At 40.3% G+C, this 17,430-nt stretch overlaps 6 protein-coding genes across 10 annotated transcripts; 2 read left to right on the top strand and 4 right to left on the bottom strand.

Annotated features, from left to right (window-relative positions):
* The first annotated feature begins 112 nt into the window (after positions 1-112).
* LOC116431457 (uncharacterized) lies at positions 113-1,698 on the top strand. The gene is made up of 3 exons (XM_031986914.2): positions 113-264; positions 350-1,054; positions 1,130-1,698. Exons 1-3 carry the CDS (start codon positions 205-207, stop codon positions 1,286-1,288), a joined length of 924 nt encoding a protein of 307 aa, XP_031842774.1. The 5' UTR covers positions 113-204; the 3' UTR covers positions 1,289-1,698.
* LOC116431455 (putative methyltransferase-like protein 25) lies at positions 1,437-2,899 on the bottom strand. Its single transcript, XM_031986911.2, has 4 exons — positions 2,333-2,899; positions 1,903-2,254; positions 1,735-1,832; positions 1,437-1,670 (listed from the first exon to the last, which is right to left on the bottom strand). Exons 1-4 carry the CDS (start codon positions 2,897-2,899, stop codon positions 1,437-1,439), a joined length of 1,251 nt encoding a protein of 416 aa, XP_031842771.1.
* An 84-nt stretch (positions 2,900-2,983) lies between these two features.
* LOC116431458 (uncharacterized) lies at positions 2,984-3,748 on the bottom strand. Of its 2 annotated transcripts, none has more exons than XM_031986918.2 (2): positions 3,610-3,748; positions 2,984-3,399 (listed from the first exon to the last, which is right to left on the bottom strand). In XM_031986918.2, the coding sequence occupies exon 2, from the start codon at positions 3,386-3,388 to the stop codon at positions 2,984-2,986; it is 405 nt and encodes a 134-aa protein (XP_031842778.1). In that variant the 5' UTR covers positions 3,389-3,399; positions 3,610-3,748. The 2 variants fall into 2 exon arrangements, with proteins under 2 accessions (XP_031842778.1, XP_031842777.1); XM_031986917.2 differs by having other exon boundaries at positions 3,496-3,646.
* A 229-nt stretch (positions 3,749-3,977) lies between these two features.
* On the top strand, positions 3,978-8,791 carry mor (SWI/SNF- related protein mor). 2 transcript variants are annotated; one of them, XM_031986880.2, is made up of 7 exons: positions 3,978-4,128; positions 4,640-4,759; positions 4,846-4,959; positions 5,021-6,968; positions 7,036-7,346; positions 7,423-7,882; positions 8,648-8,791. In XM_031986880.2, exons 1-6 carry the CDS (start codon positions 4,012-4,014, stop codon positions 7,870-7,872), a joined length of 3,060 nt encoding a protein of 1,019 aa, XP_031842740.1. In that variant the 5' UTR covers positions 3,978-4,011; the 3' UTR covers positions 7,873-7,882; positions 8,648-8,791. The 2 variants fall into 2 exon arrangements, with proteins under 2 accessions (XP_031842740.1, XP_076229227.1); XM_076373112.1 differs by lacking the exon at positions 8,648-8,791 and having other exon boundaries at positions 7,423-8,019.
* On the bottom strand, positions 7,977-10,525 carry LOC116431453 (uncharacterized). The gene is made up of 4 exons (XM_031986909.2): positions 9,996-10,525; positions 9,488-9,818; positions 8,646-8,851; positions 7,977-8,553 (listed from the first exon to the last, which is right to left on the bottom strand). The coding sequence occupies exons 1-4, from the start codon at positions 10,523-10,525 to the stop codon at positions 8,331-8,333; spliced, it is 1,290 nt and encodes a 429-aa protein (XP_031842769.1). The 3' UTR covers positions 7,977-8,330.
* Positions 10,526-11,003: 478 nt separating this feature from the next.
* Positions 11,004-14,543, bottom strand: LOC116431445 (small ribosomal subunit protein mS39). Of its 3 annotated transcripts, XM_031986886.2 has the most exons (12): positions 14,437-14,543; positions 13,921-13,989; positions 13,662-13,834; positions 13,474-13,579; positions 13,198-13,395; positions 12,869-13,113; positions 12,699-12,810; positions 12,290-12,620; positions 12,007-12,209; positions 11,599-11,931; positions 11,304-11,510; positions 11,004-11,203 (listed from the first exon to the last, which is right to left on the bottom strand). In XM_031986886.2, exons 3-12 carry the CDS (start codon positions 13,688-13,690, stop codon positions 11,042-11,044), a joined length of 1,926 nt encoding a protein of 641 aa, XP_031842746.1. In that variant the 5' UTR covers positions 13,691-13,834; positions 13,921-13,989; positions 14,437-14,543; the 3' UTR covers positions 11,004-11,041. The 3 variants fall into 3 exon arrangements, with proteins under 3 accessions (XP_031842746.1, XP_076229228.1, XP_031842745.1); XM_076373113.1 differs by lacking the exon at positions 14,437-14,543 and having other exon boundaries at positions 13,921-14,063; XM_031986885.2 differs by lacking the exons at positions 13,921-13,989; positions 14,437-14,543 and having other exon boundaries at positions 13,662-13,914.
* Between the last annotated feature and the right edge of the window lie 2,887 nt (positions 14,544-17,430).

Here is a 17,430-nt window from a genome sequence, read left to right as displayed (position 1 = left end):
GAACACATATTCGACACGTACATAACTGCATCGTACACGTCACGGGAATTTTGCCCGCCAAATTTCCCCTCCGAGGCGCCATGTTGCACGGGGTAACCCACAATAACATTTGAACGAGAATCAGCGGTTCGATCCGGTGTGTTTATGCGATATGTCGTTTTAACTGTTCCCGTTTGAAGATCGAGTTCGATAGACAGTTGTGATATGGATAAAAACGATTACGACGACCTTCGGAGAAGGAATATAGCTGAAAAGAATGCCGCCGTGAGTATTTCTGCAAGTTTACGGTTCAAATGTTTAACCTGCACTCGAGCTCGATCGTTTGATTCCTTTTCGGTGTGTTTTTTAGCTTGCCGAGTTCTTTAAAGATATAAAGGCTCAGGCGAACGAAGTGAAGGAATTAGAAGCGAAATTTAGGAGTCGAGAGAATTTGGAGAACGAACCGCCGAGGAAGAGGCGCAGAACTGTTTCCAGTGCCGGCGATGACGACGACGCGCAAGGTAAACGTGTACGGCTGAAATTCCGCAAAACGTATAACACCAGAAGCAGATCGAGAAGTGGATGCAACGAAGAATTGAACGGGGTTAGGCGTAGCAAGCGTAAACTACAGGTTTTATTCCCGTGGGCGAAACCGTTCGAACGATCGCTCGATCTAATGAAGATGGGAGTCTGCGACGTCGATCAGGAAGAACAGTATGAAAGCAGCAGTGATAATGAGGATGAGAATGAGAATGAGAATGATTACGATGATGATGATGATGCTGATTTCGATGCAATGAGGAGAGGCAAAATATCTAAAGCACCATACGACCCAGCAACCATACCATCCGTTGATGAGATCACGGAGAGCATGTTAAATAACATAGCAGATAGAAGTATGAATAAACAGTATTGTAAGGTTAATGGTACCAGTTGTCATCAGTGCAGGCAGAAGACAATGGACACAAAAACAGTATGCCGATCGGGAGAATGCATTGGAGTTAGGGGACAATTTTGTGGACCTTGCTTGAGAGGAAGATACGGCGAAAGTGCTCTTGAAGCATTGAAAGATCCTGTAAGTGTTTCGATTACATTGGTTCCTGGTTTCTTTTTTAATTACTGTTTTTATAACCATTCTGTTAACTTCTAGAACTGGGCTTGTCCACCGTGTCGTGGTCTCTGTAATTGCAGTATATGCAGAACTAGGAGTGGTCTTCGTCCAACAGGAATTTTAGCCACAATAGTGCAAAAAGAGGGATATACATCTGTTCTGGACTATCTTCAAACCACTGAAATTCATAAATCGTGATTCTATTGAATTCATACGAGATGTATTATTTATCACAACGTTCTAACATTTGTGGAATTATTTAATTGATACTTCAATGCAACATTTTAACTATCATACTGTGTATGAAACAATTATTCAAAATTCTTGCATAGGTTGTACTTTTATATTATTTTATTGCCATGATGCCATAATTCCGGGGCGACAAAACGGGATCAAATAAACGTAACACAGCAAGTTTGGAGCACAAATTACTCTTTTGTAAGAACATTATCCTGTCCAACATGATTGCTGCTTCCAATACAATACTCGTGTGTATTCGCAACATTTGGAACATGTAAAATTGTTTAGATAACTGTTTATGTAATTTATAAATACTTTCTAACGCCTCCGAAGATGGAATCTGTAGAAATAAAACATTTATTTTCTTCTTTGTTGTTGCTATTATTGTGCTACTACTATTGTACCTCTTGAGATTGTACTCCAATTTTTAAGAGTGCCCATCGAGCGTAACTCGGAAAGTCGTTTAAAGGTCCCCCGCGTCCTACTCTAGCGTTATAAATACCTAATAAACAAAATAATAAATATTATACTAGTAACAGAAACTATGTCAACAATAACAAACACCATTATACCCATGGAATGAAGAATCACTTGCAAAACTGCTCTGTAGAACAATGATGAAGACATAGACTTCTTTTTTGTACTTCTTTCAATGGATTGTTGTGCCAACATTCTAGCATTTTTCGAAAAATTAATATTCTCGTTTAAAGTTTCATCTGTCAAATGATAACAACAGGGTACAATACATAAAAGCTGAATATCTCTTGTGGTTAAAAATGTTTTGATAGCTGAATGAGTAAGAGAACCACAAGCATGTAAACCAGTTAATATAAGATTATTATCAAACTTCCATTCAGGAAAGTTATTGTTTATCATTGCTATATAGTCTGTAGTTTCATTTATTTCGTTCACAACATACTGAACCTAGAAAAAAATGTAGTACATTTATATCTTAGGATCAAATAAAAATGTGGCCAGTACACAATAGAGTATTGTCAATACCAAATTTTTAGAATCTCTTGTCTTTTTTTTTAATTTGTTTTGTCTACAAATTGCTCCCTTGTGACAGGATTGAGAAGAATCTATTGCAAGGACAGGAACATTATGAGTTTTAGCTAAGAAGGTAGACAAGTATGCTTTACCAGCCCCAGCATCTATTACCAAGCTCTTGGTTGATGCTGCTACTGTTCCTACAATGTTCCCCAGACATTCAACCTCGTGTGATTTTTTAACATTCATAAATTCTGTTTTTATGCCTTCACATTTATGTTTATTTAAATTGCTGATAATTGGTAATACATCTATAAGATCCTTTGAATTTATTTCTGTGGAACATGATTGTAAAGAAAGAGATTTAGTCAATTTTATAAATTGATTAAGTATAGGATGACTGTCATCTTCTGTCCAATGGTTGCAGTTTGTTTCATTTCTTTCTAATTCCAATCTCAGTTCATTTGGTAAACATGTCTTCCACAAGTTATCCGTGATGAAATCAACTATATGACAATTTATTAATTTGTCATAGGTATTTATAAAATTCAAGATTTCCTCAAAATGTTTATCATACATAATGATGTTTAAGGAATTTATGGACAACAAAAGTTATTTTAGAAAATATTTTCCCTTTGCTGTATATTATAACAGCTTTTTTGACTAAAAATCAAGTTTATCTGTTTCTGGGTACAAAGCACATGTGCCTGTTAATGAACAAAACTTGGCATATTTAAATTTAATGTTATCTACAGTATTCGATATGTCTGTGGTTTCATCATTGAATCGTGGAAAATTATAAATACTTTGAAGAAGTTCTTTTGCAACAGAAACTGCTTTCTTCGAATCAGACTTATCGGTGCTTAAATATTGTTCCAAAACACCGCAATAATATCCTAATAGCGCGCCTATGACGCTTGCTCTGTGATACCCAAGATGAAATCCTTTTATTAATTGTTGCCTGCCAGTCTCATAACCTTCTTCGTAACCTTCATTTTGAGCATTTTCCTCGGCAAACAATAAATTTTCAAATTCTTTATTCACGTCAACATCTTCTTCATTAGACATACTTATTGTTACTGAAAATAAAAACATTGAAATTATCCATTATTAAAATATTTAAAATTCTCGCAGTTTAACGGGTACATGGTATCTTTATGAACCCTTGCACATACCGAATTCTAATTAACCCAATACAACAAGTTCAATTATTTTAGGTTATGATTGGAGCTAATTATAAAATTAATACTAAAGATAGTATTAATGAGATTATTAAAGATAGTATTAACCTCAGACAAGGTTTATCTCATCTTTGATAGTATTTACTGTGCTCGGAAAACATTGATCCGCCATATTAAAAGTCCCGCGAGGACACGTTTACCAATCATCGAAGTCACTATTAGTACAACTTCGTTCCATAAATAAATATTTTCAATGGAGGTTATACATTAATGGTTGTAAGGATAGCAAGCACTATTTCCTTATCTTTTCGACAGTGAATTTTGTTCGTTAGTAAACAAAGGAATATGTTTAAAACTGTTCTCTGGAAGTTTCTAAACTTGTGTCGGGAAGCGTATTCATAGAAATGCCGTAGTACCGACTAACTTCAGAGGCGTGTCATGTTTGCAACAAACGCGGCGTTCTCTCTTATAGCGTATCTGATAATTTTTTAAGTCAATATTTCGTGAAAAATGCTCGCATTAGGACCGAAAAAGGACGGAGGTCCCAATGCAAAATTTTTCGAGTCCCAAGAAATTCTTACACAACTCGACGGAGTGAAACAGTGGTTGTTAAAAAATTGTAAAAAGGTATGTCCAAAGCATCCGGCGTCAAACCTCCAAGAACAACTCAACGATGATTTATATGTTCTATTGGAGCCTTTTGATACTGTTTTATTTTAATTATCGTTTTAATGATTAATCTGCTATGCCAGCTTTGTTATAATAAAGCTGAATTTACGATTGAAATTACAAGAATTCAGGCTGAATTTTTTGGGTGCATACAAATAATGATTTGCATATGTGATTTTCTTACTACACATTGGAGATTTTTACTTTCACTTAAACTGAATTAACCGAATTATTTTTTGTGCAATGCAAGACGTGTATTTTGTATTTTCCATGTTGTTTATAGTAAAGTCAAATACCATAGTCTTTTAATATAGTGTTGTTGTGTTACACTTTGCATGTACGCGTATATCTATGTGAAATAGAAATTTATATCTTTGCACTGCTTAATATTTAAGGGTATTGGCCAATAAACTTATATAATTTTAATTGTTTCATGATATCATTATTTTCTGTACTTTATATTTTACAGTATGTACAAACGGACCCTCCCAATAATAAAAGTTTAGCTACTTTGATAGTGCAATTGTTGCAATTCCAAGAAGACAATTTAGGAAAAAATGTTTCAAAACCACCTATGACCAGGCTTCCTGTAAGTGCTTATCGTTGATTACAACTAAACAAAATTCTACAATTGCAGTGTCACTTTGTAATTGATATAACTGTCGATACTTTCAGATGAAATGTTTCTTAGATTTTAAACCAGGAGGTGGTTTATGTCACATTCTTGCTACCGCGTATCGTTTTAAGCAAGAGCAAGGATGGCGTAGATTTGATTTTCCTGTTGGGAAGGTAACTATTACGCGTCACAAAGGAGAATACGAAACTGATTTGTGCATAAATGATTTTTCAGTCAGGATCTCGGATGGATAGAACAGTGGAAATGTTAATGGCAGCTGAACGGGCTCTGGTTCAGAACAGATGTTTGTCCATACCAAGTATATATGTACGAACGGATGTAGATAAGTCGACGGCGACAAAAGTGAAAGAAGCGGTTCGAAGACACCAGGGTACTATCGCGGAAAACGAAGCGGATGCCACGCATATAATTTATCCCCCCGTGGATCCCATGGAAGAGGAATACGCACGGCCGTGTATGAGGCGCGAAAGATCCGTTCTCCTTCATTGGTATTATTTTCCAGATAGTTATGACTCTTGGACTAGTTTAGATCTTCCCTGGGACTTTCCAGAAGGGACACTGACGAACGCCAGTGTAAAATCAGTGTACAAGGTATCGGCAACGTGGGCGCTAGACTTGGATCAGTACAACGAGTGGATGAACGAAGAAGATTATGAAATAGACGAGAACGGTCAGAAGAAGATACACAAGTACAGATTATCGGTAGAGGATTTAATGGCTCAGCCGTCGCATCCGCCACCTTCAGCGAAAAAACCGAAACGGAAACGGTCACCCAGCCCGCCGCCGAAACCGGGGAAACGTAAAAGCGCGAGAGCACCGTCGGGTGTTCAAAGTGCTTCCTCGACGTCGTCACTAGCGACTCCTAAGAAATCTCGTGGCGTGGGAGAGGAGGAAGACGATCTCACGCAAGGAATGGAGGATCCTCCGGCAGAACCTCGGATCGTAGAAGTGGTTGCCACACCAACGAACCCACCGGTTACAGGTCAAGGTAACGCTCCAGCGAGCGGTGCTACTTTAACGAGTACAGGAAGTAAAAAGCAAGACAACGAACTTCAGCCGCTAAAGTCTGGTAACATGGCAGACCTAGACGAACCGATGGAAGGTGACAAGGGAAGTTCTCAGAGCACCCAGGACAGAGAGGAACGAGATGCCAGCAAAGAAAGGGGAGACGGGAGCAAAGGCGACGAACCGGAGGACAACGTAACGGAGCAAACTCATCACATCGTTGTTCCAAGCTACTCCGCCTGGTTCGACTACAACTCGATCCACACTATAGAGAAGAGAGCTCTGTCGGAATTTTTCAATGGCAAGAACAAGTCCAAGACACCGGAGATCTATTTGGCTTATAGAAACTTCATGATCGATACCTACAGATTAAATCCCACCGAGTACATCACGTCGACGGCCTGCAGGCGCAATTTGGCAGGGGACGTATGCGCGATTATGCGTGTGCACGCGTTTCTAGAACAATGGGGACTCATCAATTATCAGGTGGACGCAGAATCGAGACCGACGCCTATGGGACCCCCGCCGACGTCACATTTCCATGTACTGTCGGATACACCGTCTGGTTTGGCTCCGGTGAATCCGAACCCGCCGAAGACGCCGCAACCGTCAGCCGCGAAGACTTTGCTCGACCTGGAGAAGAAGTCGAACGTAATGGGATCAGAAGAGAAGGCTTCAGCCGGAGCGATGGCGAACTTCGGATTGAAGATAGATCAGTATTCAAGGAAGCCGGCGGTGTTGAAGAACAAACAAGCTGCCGGCGCCACTCGCGACTGGACGGAGCAGGAGACGTTGTTGTTGTTGGAAGGATTAGAGTTACACAAGGATGACTGGAACAAAGTTTGCGAGCACGTCGGCTCTAGAACCCAGGACGAGTGCATTTTGCACTTCTTGCGGCTCCCAATAGAGGACCCGTATTTGGAGGAAGGAGGGCCGGAAGGTCTGGGTCCGCTGGCCTATCAACCGGTGCCTTTCTCGAAGGCAGGGAATCCAGTGATGAGCACGGTTGCGTTTTTGGCATCCGTTGTTGATCCCAGAGTGGCAGCGAGCGCCGCGAAAGCTGCCATGGAGGAGTTCGCAGCTATCAAGGATCAAGTGCCGGCCGCCTTGTTGGACCAACACCTGAGGAACGTCCAAGCCAGTGCAAACTCGGATGGTACTGAGTCTTTCGGTTCTGAGGCGCGGCTCGAAGGATTCTCTCTGAGTGTATTATTTATGTTTAGGCAAATTCGACCCGGCTGCGGGCTTGGCGCAATCGGGAATAGCCGGCACAGGACCACCCGAGCCTCCGGACGACACGGCGACACCTTCGACGGCTGGAAGCGTGCCGACAGCGGCGGCCACGTCCCCGCACTCGGCGACGTCGACGCCGATTGAAACGAAGAAGGAGGAGCAAGAGAAGCCGAAGGATTCCGAGGTCGACCAGACTCAATTAGACATTAGTAAAAAGGAGGACGAGATGAAGGAAGCCGAGGAGGACACGAAAACACCCGTGGACGTCGAGGCTATGGAGGCGAAAGAGAAGAAAGACAAGGTAAAGTCAATTTCGTTTGGTGTCGTATGGTTTCACCGCGCTTTGATTCTAATGGGACTCTCTTGGTGTAAACCAGGTGGTGCGAGACGCTCAGCTGCAGTCGGCAGCCGCCGCCGCGTTGGCGGCAGCCGCCGTCAAGGCGAAACACTTGGCCGCCGTGGAAGAGCGTAAAATAAAATCGCTGGTGGCGTTGCTCGTCGAGACGCAGATGAAGAAGCTAGAAATTAAATTACGTCACTTCGAAGAGCTGGAGACCACGATGGAACGGGAACGCGAGGGTCTCGAGTATCAGAGGCAGCAACTGATCACGGAGAGGCAACAGTTTCACCTGGAGCAACTGAAAGCGGCGGAATTCCGAGCAAGGCAACAGGCGCATCAGCGTCTGGCTCAAGAACAGCAACAGCAGCAACAGAATCAGCACCCACCTTGGCAGCCAGCCGCGCAACAGCAGCAGCAGCAGCAACCGCCGAGCCCTCAAGCGTCGGCCCAACAACCAGCAGCGCATACGCCTCCGCAACAGGCGTAACTTTCTTTTTGTAAGCCACTTTTAAAATTGTAGCTGTCTGTTGTGATAGCGCGCGCGGTATGTCGTCGTAACAAGGAGGGACACGAACGTAAAGTGAAACAAAATATAAATGAAATGTTTAATACTGAATATATTATTTCTGCGATACAGAGTAATAATTCTTTGCTTCAGTCCATGTTCATTCGTCGTGGTCCAGGATCGTTTGAAAATTTCCTACGGCGCTAGCCGTAGGTTCTCAGAGAAACCTGGTTCGAGTAGAAATATTCTCGGGCACACTTCCATACATCCGCTCGTACGCAGCTGTTTAAACTGTTTAACGTTGATCGGTCGCGTGACCGATTCTTTCTCGATTAGACTCGCCTACGCGTGAAATTGTACAGTCTCACCATTGATTTACTTCGGCAAACCGTAAAGAAGAATGTACTCCGGTTACTCGGGGATATCTGTTAATGCTCGAGTTACAGCGCGTGATGGTTCACGAGTTCCAAAACTAAGTCAGTCATCAGTCGCGTGCACTCGGCTCCTCCGCGAGGCGGTGCTCGTATCGTCTGTTCTTTTTTGCTCGTCTCCGGTTTCTCGTACATGTCCGGCGCTTCCTCGCTCTCGCACGTGCTGATCGGTAGAATATCCAACGCGATACCTATTCCGAAGCGTCCGCACCGTCGTATCTCCTCGTTTAATCTACACACCGTCGCCACACAGGGATTAAACGGACGGGGACATTAACGTCTCTCCTCTCCCTTGTTACAAACAAACTACAGCGCATTACTTACAGTTCCCACATAACAGACGGATCTTTCGCTGGATGCTCCGGGCTGAGGACGCGCAACGAGGACATCAAGTGGAAATGATAATGCTGAAGAAGCTGTGTCATGTGAGCCCGTCTGATCTCGCCGCTCGTGCAGCAGTACAGAAAGTTAACGAGGTCAAGAGCGAGCGAGCCAACCCTGGTTAGTTGAAAATCAACCAAACAGACGTCCTGTAACGTTACCGCGTTATTCGCAACATTGCAATCACTATATATATATTTCACTTCAACGCGACACCGTTCACCTAACCGAAACAACGGATTAAGATCGATATCTTCTCGCTGTGCGTTTATCTCTGTTTTCTCTGTATCAAGGAAATTATGTTCACGCGTGGATTAATATTCGCGAGAAAATTCCACAACCAATTCTGTCGCGAAGAGTGAAATATAATTTATTTATAATACGACGAAGCAACTCTTTTCCCAACGGAACGACTAGAGAAGCGACGAGAATCTTTTCGATTTACCGGTTAAACCAAGCATCGTGGTAAATAGCGGTGACGAACACGAGAATCGTAATATAAGAATCTTACAGATTTATATAATAAAAGTATACAGAAAAAAAACGAAAAAGAAAAGAACAAAAAGAAAAACAAACATAGATGTTATAATTTCATATTCTCACTTAAATTCTAGCTAAAGTGGACCTACGAGGTATACGTTGTCGTCGAACGGTTCTGTACAAAACACACCTGACCTAATACACGTACAAGTTTTTCACGTTTTTATACGGAATTTGTAGGAAGCAAAATTGACGGAATTCATTTAGCGAACCAAAGATGTGAACAATTACTCTGTAACACGTACCTCCTCGTTTGGCTGGGCGTCGTCTTTAAAAAGAATATTATTAGTCCAACAGTCGCCGTGACAAAAGACAGTGAGAGGCCCTCTAACTGCAGCGACTTCGGTCATTGTACGGAAAAATACGTCCTCGTGGAGGAACGCTTGCAATTTCTCCATTATCTCTGTTCTTTTGTGCTCCATGCTGGAAGGAAGACCCTTCGATACCATTTCGATGGCGTTCTTCGCAGCTTCTCGATAATATTGCCGATACCAATCTTCGTTCTCTGTTCGGAAAAACACCTCCCGTACGCCTTGACCCCCGTCCGGGTCGGCCAGTCTTGCAAACTCTTCCGACCTTCGGAACACGCATTATGTACATATGTAAAAAAGTGTAGGTATTATTACTTGATTTATTGTAAACGTGTAAAAGATGTCTCATGGAAAATGGAAGAGTGGAAAGAGCGAGAAAAAAGAAAAGAAAAGAAAAGAAAAGAAAAGAAAAGAGAAAGGGAACGGATAATGTTTAACTTGCCTTGTTTCTCGGAGCGTCAAACTGAGCGCGTGAAAGCCGGCCAACGCTTTCAAGGCGCGCTTCAAATGATCAAGCTGAAGCCCCTTCCTTCTATCTGCCATTTTAAAGCCCCTTTCTCGTAGATCCTCCATGGCGATAAGATCGTCTCGCGCTGCGTATATTTTGGCAACACCGTTGAACACATTTCTATTGTTTATTTGCAAGTTGTTCAGTGCAGGCCACACGTATGTATAGAATGCCACCTCGTTGCGAAAGAGTAGTTCACTTTTAAACGCCTCCCGGTGTTCCCTCGATTGGGGCAAAACTTTATAAATGATCGCGCATTCGTAATTTATCCAATCGTCGGTTCTACCATCCCTCTGCTGTTGCCCTTTCGCCCGAATGCGGTAGAGCATAGACGTGTAATTGTCACCTCTGCCCGACCCATGTTCTTCCTCTACACTGCTGATCTTCACGTTCGGTTCATCTTTCGTTATCAGTTCACGTACCGCCTCCAATGTAAGACGCGGATCATCTCCTTTCTTGTCCATCACTGCTACTCCCCCTCTCGAATGAGACCGAGCGATTTCTGTTTTCTTCAAATCGGTGTATACGAGGAGAAACTCCTTTCGAACGATCTCCTCTTGCGGCTTAACGTTCTGGTATCTCGTGTCGTTAGGTGCCGTAGCAATCCAGTCTTTCAAACGGTCGAGTGAGTTACGATGTTAAGCTATGCAATGCAGGAAATAAGTATTTGAGTGACAAGAGGATAGTACCTCCCACTGCTGCAGAACTTAATTTACTAATCGTACGTACCCTACCTAGAGGGACAAGGACATTAATATCTTCCAATGACGCGAGTAATTTCTATTCTTTGAATGACAAATTGATTGAAATTCTTGTATATATAACACGAATTTCCAATAACAGCCAAGAAACTTTCGTAAACTTCGTAAAGCGCGTTAACGTAATAATTTAAAGTTGTGCTAAATGTAACGAAAAAGAGATACAGACAAATATACAATCAGAAACTGTTATAAATACTTCTTTATTGCGACTAATTGATATTATTCCAAGTTCATCTCATACAATGAGACCGCTAAATCGTCTCCTATTATAGTCATCAATTTTTCACGCTCGTCGGCAGCGAGCCCTTTATTATTATACAATAATTTAGCCATGTCAGCAATTTGTTGAAATCCTACATTTACGCTGTATTCGAGGATAAGCTGAAAAAGAAAAGAATTAAATTACCGTATATATATATATATATATATATATATATAATTTTAAAGCCAGAATGCGAAGAGAACAATTATAAATACATACAAGAGCTTCTGTAAGATAATTATTTGAAATACATAGCACGAATAATTCATGTGCTTGATCTTTGGTCATCGTTGGCATAAATGAATTCAGATTCTTAATGGTGTATGTTAAAATATTCCGAACTTCATCCACATTATTATTTGTCAATAAAAGTAACACTATATGACCAATTAAAGAAGTAGGAACATTTTTTACCGTCTTCTCATGCTGAAACGTGAGGTCTGTCTTAGATATACATTACTTTATATTTCATTTATAGTGTCGTTCCAACGCAACAGGTATGTAAATACTCAACCTTTATAGATTTCCACATTTTGATAGCTGCATTTGCCCACATTCTTTTCAACGGCTGTTCAAGCTGTGAAATGCTGCGCGATATCGTTTCCAATGCGATGAAACCAAGATCTGTGTTTGTCAAACGCAACCTTTCCAATTCCGACCAAAATGTGGTTAAATATTCTCCTACTTCTTTCGGTGTATGCAGTTGTATAAACGATAAGATTTCTACACAAAGTTTATACTCTGGTAAGTAGTAATATGGAACAACTTTATGGTAAATCGTAAAGAATTCTTCAATCGAACATGTTGACAACAACAGCATTAAGTACGAGAAGAAATACCTATTCTCCTGTAATTGCAAATTATATTATCAAATAATGTAATCGTCAAGTAAGTCACATGAACAATCGAAAAAACAACGTACTTGTTGTGAACAATATTGAAATTTATAATTGTTTCCAACTAAAAGAATATTGTTTATTTTTTCACCACTTGCGTAACATAAGTATTTATAAGCCAAACCTATAGCTTGAACAAAAAATTGTCCATCATCTGGATCCTGAATGGCCATCTCCTCTTCTGGAATAGATTCTATTATATTTTTGAAGGCATCATATCCAGAACGTCCTATAAAAGAAAAATAATGCAGTTTCTTAAAGTAATAATGATCTTGAGATTACTAAGCTTGAGATACCAAAAATATTTACTTTCACGAGTAAATATAGCAATGGTATGCATGTACGATGCTAACGACAATTTTACTTTCAGTCTTTTGAACTCTATGAGCAAATGTATTGCAAGAGTTTTGGCTTGTTCAAGGTCTGGTAATTTAGAAAGCGCATAAAGAGCAGCATTCAAAGTTCTAACATTTGGTGTAATTCCTTTGTCATTCATACGTCTAAGAATATTTAATAATGAATCGTAATCTACAATCTGAAACAGCTCTGAATGTATCCGAATTACATAATTGTGTGTAGTAACATTTAATGGAATATTATCTTCTATACACTTCTGGTACAGTAACCAAGCTTCCTCAATCTAAAAAATTTTGATTAATTTTCAATAATAAATTCCTTTTGGAGAAATTGTTTCATAAGTAAATTAAAATTACTATACTTTTTGCCACTTTGCATAGCCAAGTATCATGGCATTGTGAGCTTTAGCTACTGTTACTGAATCTTCTTGACTTGACAAAAATTTATATAAGTCCTCAATCACTGGGAAATGCCTAAAAAATTTAAATTATTAAAGATGCATAATAACTGCTTATTGCTTTCAAAACTTACGACCACTGTGAGTTTTTTGATAATAAGAAAAACCACTTTTGATATTCATATGGCGTAAACATATCTGCATCCGCATTGGAAAAACATAATAATTCTAAAAGAGCTTGTTTGGTTGTATTGGAAACATTTGGTAGCAGCTTGTAAATATCTAATGCATCTGACACTTTTAATTTTGATATAGCTTGTAAAAGCTCTTCTTCCGACACTTGACTTTCATCTGTATAAACCACTGGTGGTAAATATGCCTATAAATTACAGAAACAAGAGTTAAGTATCGCTATACATCAAATTGTAATAGACAGATGCTGATTATAATACATAATATGTACTTCAATTGGGGGTACTGAAAGATGTTTTGGAAACAGATCTCTATGTTCTTTGTGTATCCAATGTGCTGTCTTTCTACCAGATTCATAGGCCAAGGAATAAGTAAAAAATTCGCTTTTGGTTCGTGGACATAAATAGAAATCATTAGTGATTGTAGTTCGGTTAATTGTTGCACATTTGTCCACCGTACGCTCAAGAGCCTTTAATAATAAAACCAGATCTATGTAAATCTGTAAATTTTAAAAAAGATTTACTATAAGACATTTTTATATATTTACATGCAAGATATCTGTTGGCCCCCGTTCTATCCTAGGTGGTATTTGTATTTCAGAATTTAACGTTGATGAAAATAACTGTGAGTGTTGCAACCAACAGCATGGATATCTGTTAAACATTTGTTCCAATTAATGTTTCTATAAATTTGGTAAACAAAGTAATTGTTCAAGCAAAGTAGCACCCTACTAACCTGTACGGAATACGTTTCAAGTGATTCATTTTACGACTCCTTAACACTTGTTTACAAACAAAAGTCAATTGAACGTCATCCAAATATATTAAAGGTGTAATAAAATAAAAATCCTGTCATATGAAACTGCTTTGTGTTGTTGTTTATGTCTTTCCACCTCGCGGAGAATAGAGCTAAGCCGTAAAAAAACGCATTATTGGATGAACAAGTAACCTAGACGCTTTCGTCGTTTCTACTGGTATACCGTTCGGTTGCCTACCTGCAGGCTTTGTATTTTTACCAAGGGACAACAGATTTCAAATGCTCTGTATTAAGATCAAAGTTAATACTGTAACAAAGATTTCACTTTTTTAAAATGATAACTGCATACCTAGGACCATGCATTTTGAAAAGTATACTTTCAAAATAGAAAAAAGCGGGAAACTATAACATTAAAGAAATATTTAAAGCAAAAGGAACTTGAATGTTCGCAAGTACTCTCGCGTTATGAAATAAAAACATTCAATACTTAATACGGCTCGTTAAACTCTAAACGTAATTCGTTAAAGTATAGATTTTACTTTTATAATAAACAAAATATTAAGTATCAAACTAGCCTCCGATATACTAATCTATAAAACATTGAATATCACATATTTAGTTACGTACAATCATTAGACAACAAACATGAATATTACAAAAATAATTACATTTAAATCTCAATAATAATATTCACCACTGAGCTAGTACAATAACTAATATTATTAACAACGAACGCAAATTAAAGAAATCTTACGATGAAATTTTCCGTTGGAAGATACAACACCTAACCACGTTTCTGACGGTTTAGGTGCCGAATTTTTTTGCAACGAATTAGCGCATAGAGGTACACTAGGGTACACAGGTATAGCAGCTGCGCACAGTTGTATCTACAAGATAGATTCTTTCAGTGCATTTATTGTTTAACATACGAATGGTGGATGTATGCAACGTACATGTAGATGCGAGGCCACACACACGCGCGCGCACACACGTACACACGTCAAGTGTACCCTTTAGCATATTATACAGAATTGAATAAAGTTTATAAGGAAGCCAAAACCAGTCCTTGGAGAGAAGTAGTTCTCTTTTGCCGTGAGAATACGGTCCCGTGGACGAATAAACGCGCGCTCTTTCGCGCAGCCTTTTCTAACGTGTTGGTGGCCGCGTGCACGTACATATACACGTAGGGTACGTGCATACTATATACTGCGCATATTGGGAAGAAGCCAGGTGTTTTATTTCAAACCGTGAGACTCTTAAAGGGGGATGCTTGCACCACGTTGAACCGCACGTCTTCTACCTGAGGAATATGAATGAAAAACAGGATTCGTGTTTCATCGGGAACGACCCCACTGCTTTTATTGTGTTTTCTTATTCGATCGAACGTAATGTAACCCCTCGTGCGTAATTTTTCCACGCTTCCTTTCAATAAATTTCCCTTTATTTTTTTCTTGTGTATCTTGGACAGGTTAAAAAGAGTCAGATAATACGTAGATAGAATCTCTCTCTCTCTCTCTCTCTCTCTCTTTCTCTCTTTCTCTGGGTAACCGTACAAAATATAATAGGCTTTTTCACGCAGATGAATAAGAAAATCGCCCTGCAATGTTATTTCTTATTGTACGTTCGCCGACAAAAGACTCGGTTACGATAGCCATGAATTTGAAACTTGTTAACGACGATTTCCCTTTTCAAAATCACGTTCCCTTTCGGACTCATTTGTGATTTATCGCGAACGTCACGGCTGCGTCGCTTTTAATTGCGTAATATATCAACAAATTAAATCCCTTGCAATCAGTGCAACGCTACTTAACGTTATACTTCTTACTCTCGAATCATCGCTTCGTCGTCGTTCGACTAGGAAAATTATTCTTAAGAAAATTTCATTTCGAAACTGTTGCAAGTATATTTAATAACGTCTCGAAGTGCTTGCGAAGTAGATCGACGAATTACTACAATGTACGGTAAGCTTGGGGAGAGAGGTTGAAATGATAGCGCCAAAAATTCTTAAATTGTCTGTTTATTTTCAAATGCATACTTTTCTGTATTTTATTAATTTTTACAACTCTGCCGGCGAACTGCGCAGGTATACAAACAGTCGATATAGTTTTGGGTTTTTATTGATGTATCCAAGACACACTTTACAGATAATAAAATTAAAGAACTTATTGCTTCTTTACCTTGTGCTTGTAGCATTAAGAGTTTCGATTTTTCAGAAAACAAAGAGGCCATGGTGTTTTCGTTGGGAACAGAGAACCGAACACAAGGAACAGATGATTAATCAAGCAGATCCAGCAGGCCGGAATGAGTGCAATTTGATCTGATTTAACCACAAATAATGCCCACATCCCGACCTGCCGGTATCCTCGATATAAATCGAATTGATGTTGCTGCATCGTTTCTCTCTCATTTCCCTCGTTTTTCGTTCGAGTGTCCTCTCGCTCGCCTTCTCGTTTCTCGATGGAATACATTGCATTCCGATAGGCCGGGATAAGTGCAATATTGACACATTACGTAGTCACGGAACATTGTCACAAATCTCGGCCTACCTTCCGTGCAAGTCTTTCCCTGAAGAATTTCTTTCCGGCAGATTCCAGGTTGCTCGTGCAAAAATGAAAACAAACAAGAAACAATAGAAAAAAAGAAATACCGATCGAATAATCGATACGTCGCTCGAGAATGATGCCTGGACGGTGAGAAATTTGTACACAGGATTATCCAATCTCGAGCAACGATTAATTTAACATGCACACAATAACTTCTCGCGAATGATAAATAATAAATGGTAAAATCTAGTTCGCTCTTAGTACATACGTATCTAGGTAAAAACAAGTGCGCGTATTTTGAAGCGTGCGATGCCACAGACGCGTATCCTTTTCCGACTTCTCCAACTCGGTCCTTGTCGATCAGTTTCCGAATAAGAGAATTTCTTTCTTATTTCTATCGAATCGTCGATTACGGCGCGAACGTATTCGCGGCTCTTACATAAACGACGCAGCACGAATGAAAATGCTGGTACCTTGAAACGTCGTGCAAGAGATCGCAATGCAATTGTAAAACGTCGGCCGAGTTAATAATCCACTGCGTCGTGTGCTAATGCTTCTTCGTACACGAGATTCAAACAGGGTAAAATCCAACGTGACTCAATCGACGCGTCGAACATCACGATTTACGCGTGTCGCGTGAAACGGCGATCGAGGAACTCGCGTCGACGGCGTGACACGAGGGGAAACATCGATATTTTCGATACCTCTCGAGACGCAGTTCGCACGGATACGTACCTATAAACGAACAAACGATTCGGCGGTATGGTTATATAGAGTACGGTGCGTCGCGATAAATACAAATTTCGAGCGAGCCGATCGTCCCTCGGGAACGAAGCGTTTCAAAACACAACGCCGAGGAGGTGTACACAGACTCGAACGCGTCGCTCGGGTAAGCACAAAATACAAAGATATCTAACGCAGCTAACGATACCGCGACGATGCACGTTACGAAGCAACACGTTCTACCGGCGAAGCACACCCTAACCCTCAAATCGAACCGAATGACGTCTCTCGCCGGTTGCTAGTGTGTATCCCGCGCCTCTGGACTATCCTTTTTCTCCGTCGTTTCTCCTCGTTCCGTTTCGTCCCGTCTCGTCTCGGTTCGTCTCGGTTCGTTTTGTCTTGTTTCGTGGTTCGGTCTCGTCGCACCTATGCTTGGAAATGTGTCGTAGTAACAAAACGGCGCGAAGTCACGGGAAAACGCG

Source organism: Nomia melanderi, chromosome 13 (assembly GCF_051020985.1).
Source record: "Nomia melanderi isolate GNS246 chromosome 13, iyNomMela1, whole genome shotgun sequence".
In the NCBI taxonomy this organism is placed as follows: domain Eukaryota; kingdom Metazoa; phylum Arthropoda; class Insecta; order Hymenoptera; family Halictidae; genus Nomia; species Nomia melanderi.
Note: the sequence above shows the minus strand (reverse complement) of the source record. Positions and strands in the feature narration are given on the sequence as shown.

What these genes read in the sequence shown, in the direction of transcription:
- mor (XM_031986880.2), top strand. Translation starts at nt 4,012, where the DNA reads ATGCTCGCATTAGGACCGAAAAAGGACGGAGGTCCCAATGCAAAATTT. An exon ending in TTGATTTTCCTGTTGGGAAG is followed by an intron (nt 4,960 to 5,020) that starts GTAACTATTACG and finishes ATGATTTTTCAG; the next exon opens with TCAGGATCTCGGATGGATAG. An exon ending in CGAAAGAGAAGAAAGACAAG is followed by an intron (nt 7,347 to 7,422) that starts GTAAAGTCAATT and finishes GGTGTAAACCAG; the next exon opens with GTGGTGCGAGACGCTCAGCT.
- LOC116431457 (XM_031986914.2), top strand. Translation starts at nt 205, where the DNA reads ATGGATAAAAACGATTACGACGACCTTCGGAGAAGGAATATAGCTGAA. An exon ending in TAGCTGAAAAGAATGCCGCC is followed by an intron (nt 265 to 349) that starts GTGAGTATTTCT and finishes TGTGTTTTTTAG; the next exon opens with CTTGCCGAGTTCTTTAAAGA. An exon ending in TTGAAGCATTGAAAGATCCT is followed by an intron (nt 1,055 to 1,129) that starts GTAAGTGTTTCG and finishes GTTAACTTCTAG; the next exon opens with AACTGGGCTTGTCCACCGTG.
- LOC116431458 (XM_031986918.2), bottom strand. Translation starts at nt 3,388, where the DNA reads ATGTCTAATGAAGAAGATGTTGACGTGAATAAAGAATTTGAAAATTTA.
- LOC116431445 (XM_031986886.2), bottom strand. Translation starts at nt 13,690, where the DNA reads ATGAATCACTTGAAACGTATTCCGTACAG. An exon ending in TTTCAGTACCCCCAATTGAA is followed by an intron (nt 13,114 to 13,197) that starts GTACATATTATG and finishes TGTAATTTATAG; the next exon opens with GCATATTTACCACCAGTGGT. An exon ending in TCAAAAAACTCACAGTGGTC is followed by an intron (nt 12,811 to 12,868) that starts GTAAGTTTTGAA and finishes TAAATTTTTTAG; the next exon opens with GCATTTCCCAGTGATTGAGG.
- LOC116431455 (XM_031986911.2), bottom strand. Translation starts at nt 2,899, where the DNA reads ATGTATGATAAACATTTTGAGGAAATCTTGAATTTTATAAATACCTAT. An exon ending in CAAGAGATTCTAAAAATTTG is followed by an intron (nt 2,255 to 2,332) that starts GTATTGACAATA and finishes ATTTTTTTCTAG; the next exon opens with GTTCAGTATGTTGTGAACGA. An exon ending in AGTGATTCTTCATTCCATGG is followed by an intron (nt 1,833 to 1,902) that starts GTATAATGGTGT and finishes TTTGTTTATTAG; the next exon opens with GTATTTATAACGCTAGAGTA.
- LOC116431453 (XM_031986909.2), bottom strand. Translation starts at nt 10,525, where the DNA reads ATGGACAAGAAAGGAGATGATCCGCGTCTTACATTGGAGGCGGTACGT. An exon ending in ACGCCCAGCCAAACGAGGAG is followed by an intron (nt 8,852 to 9,487) that starts GTACGTGTTACA and finishes GTAACGTTACAG; the next exon opens with GACGTCTGTTTGGTTGATTT. An exon ending in CCGTCTGTTATGTGGGAACT is followed by an intron (nt 8,554 to 8,645) that starts GTAAGTAATGCG and finishes GACGGTGTGTAG; the next exon opens with ATTAAACGAGGAGATACGAC.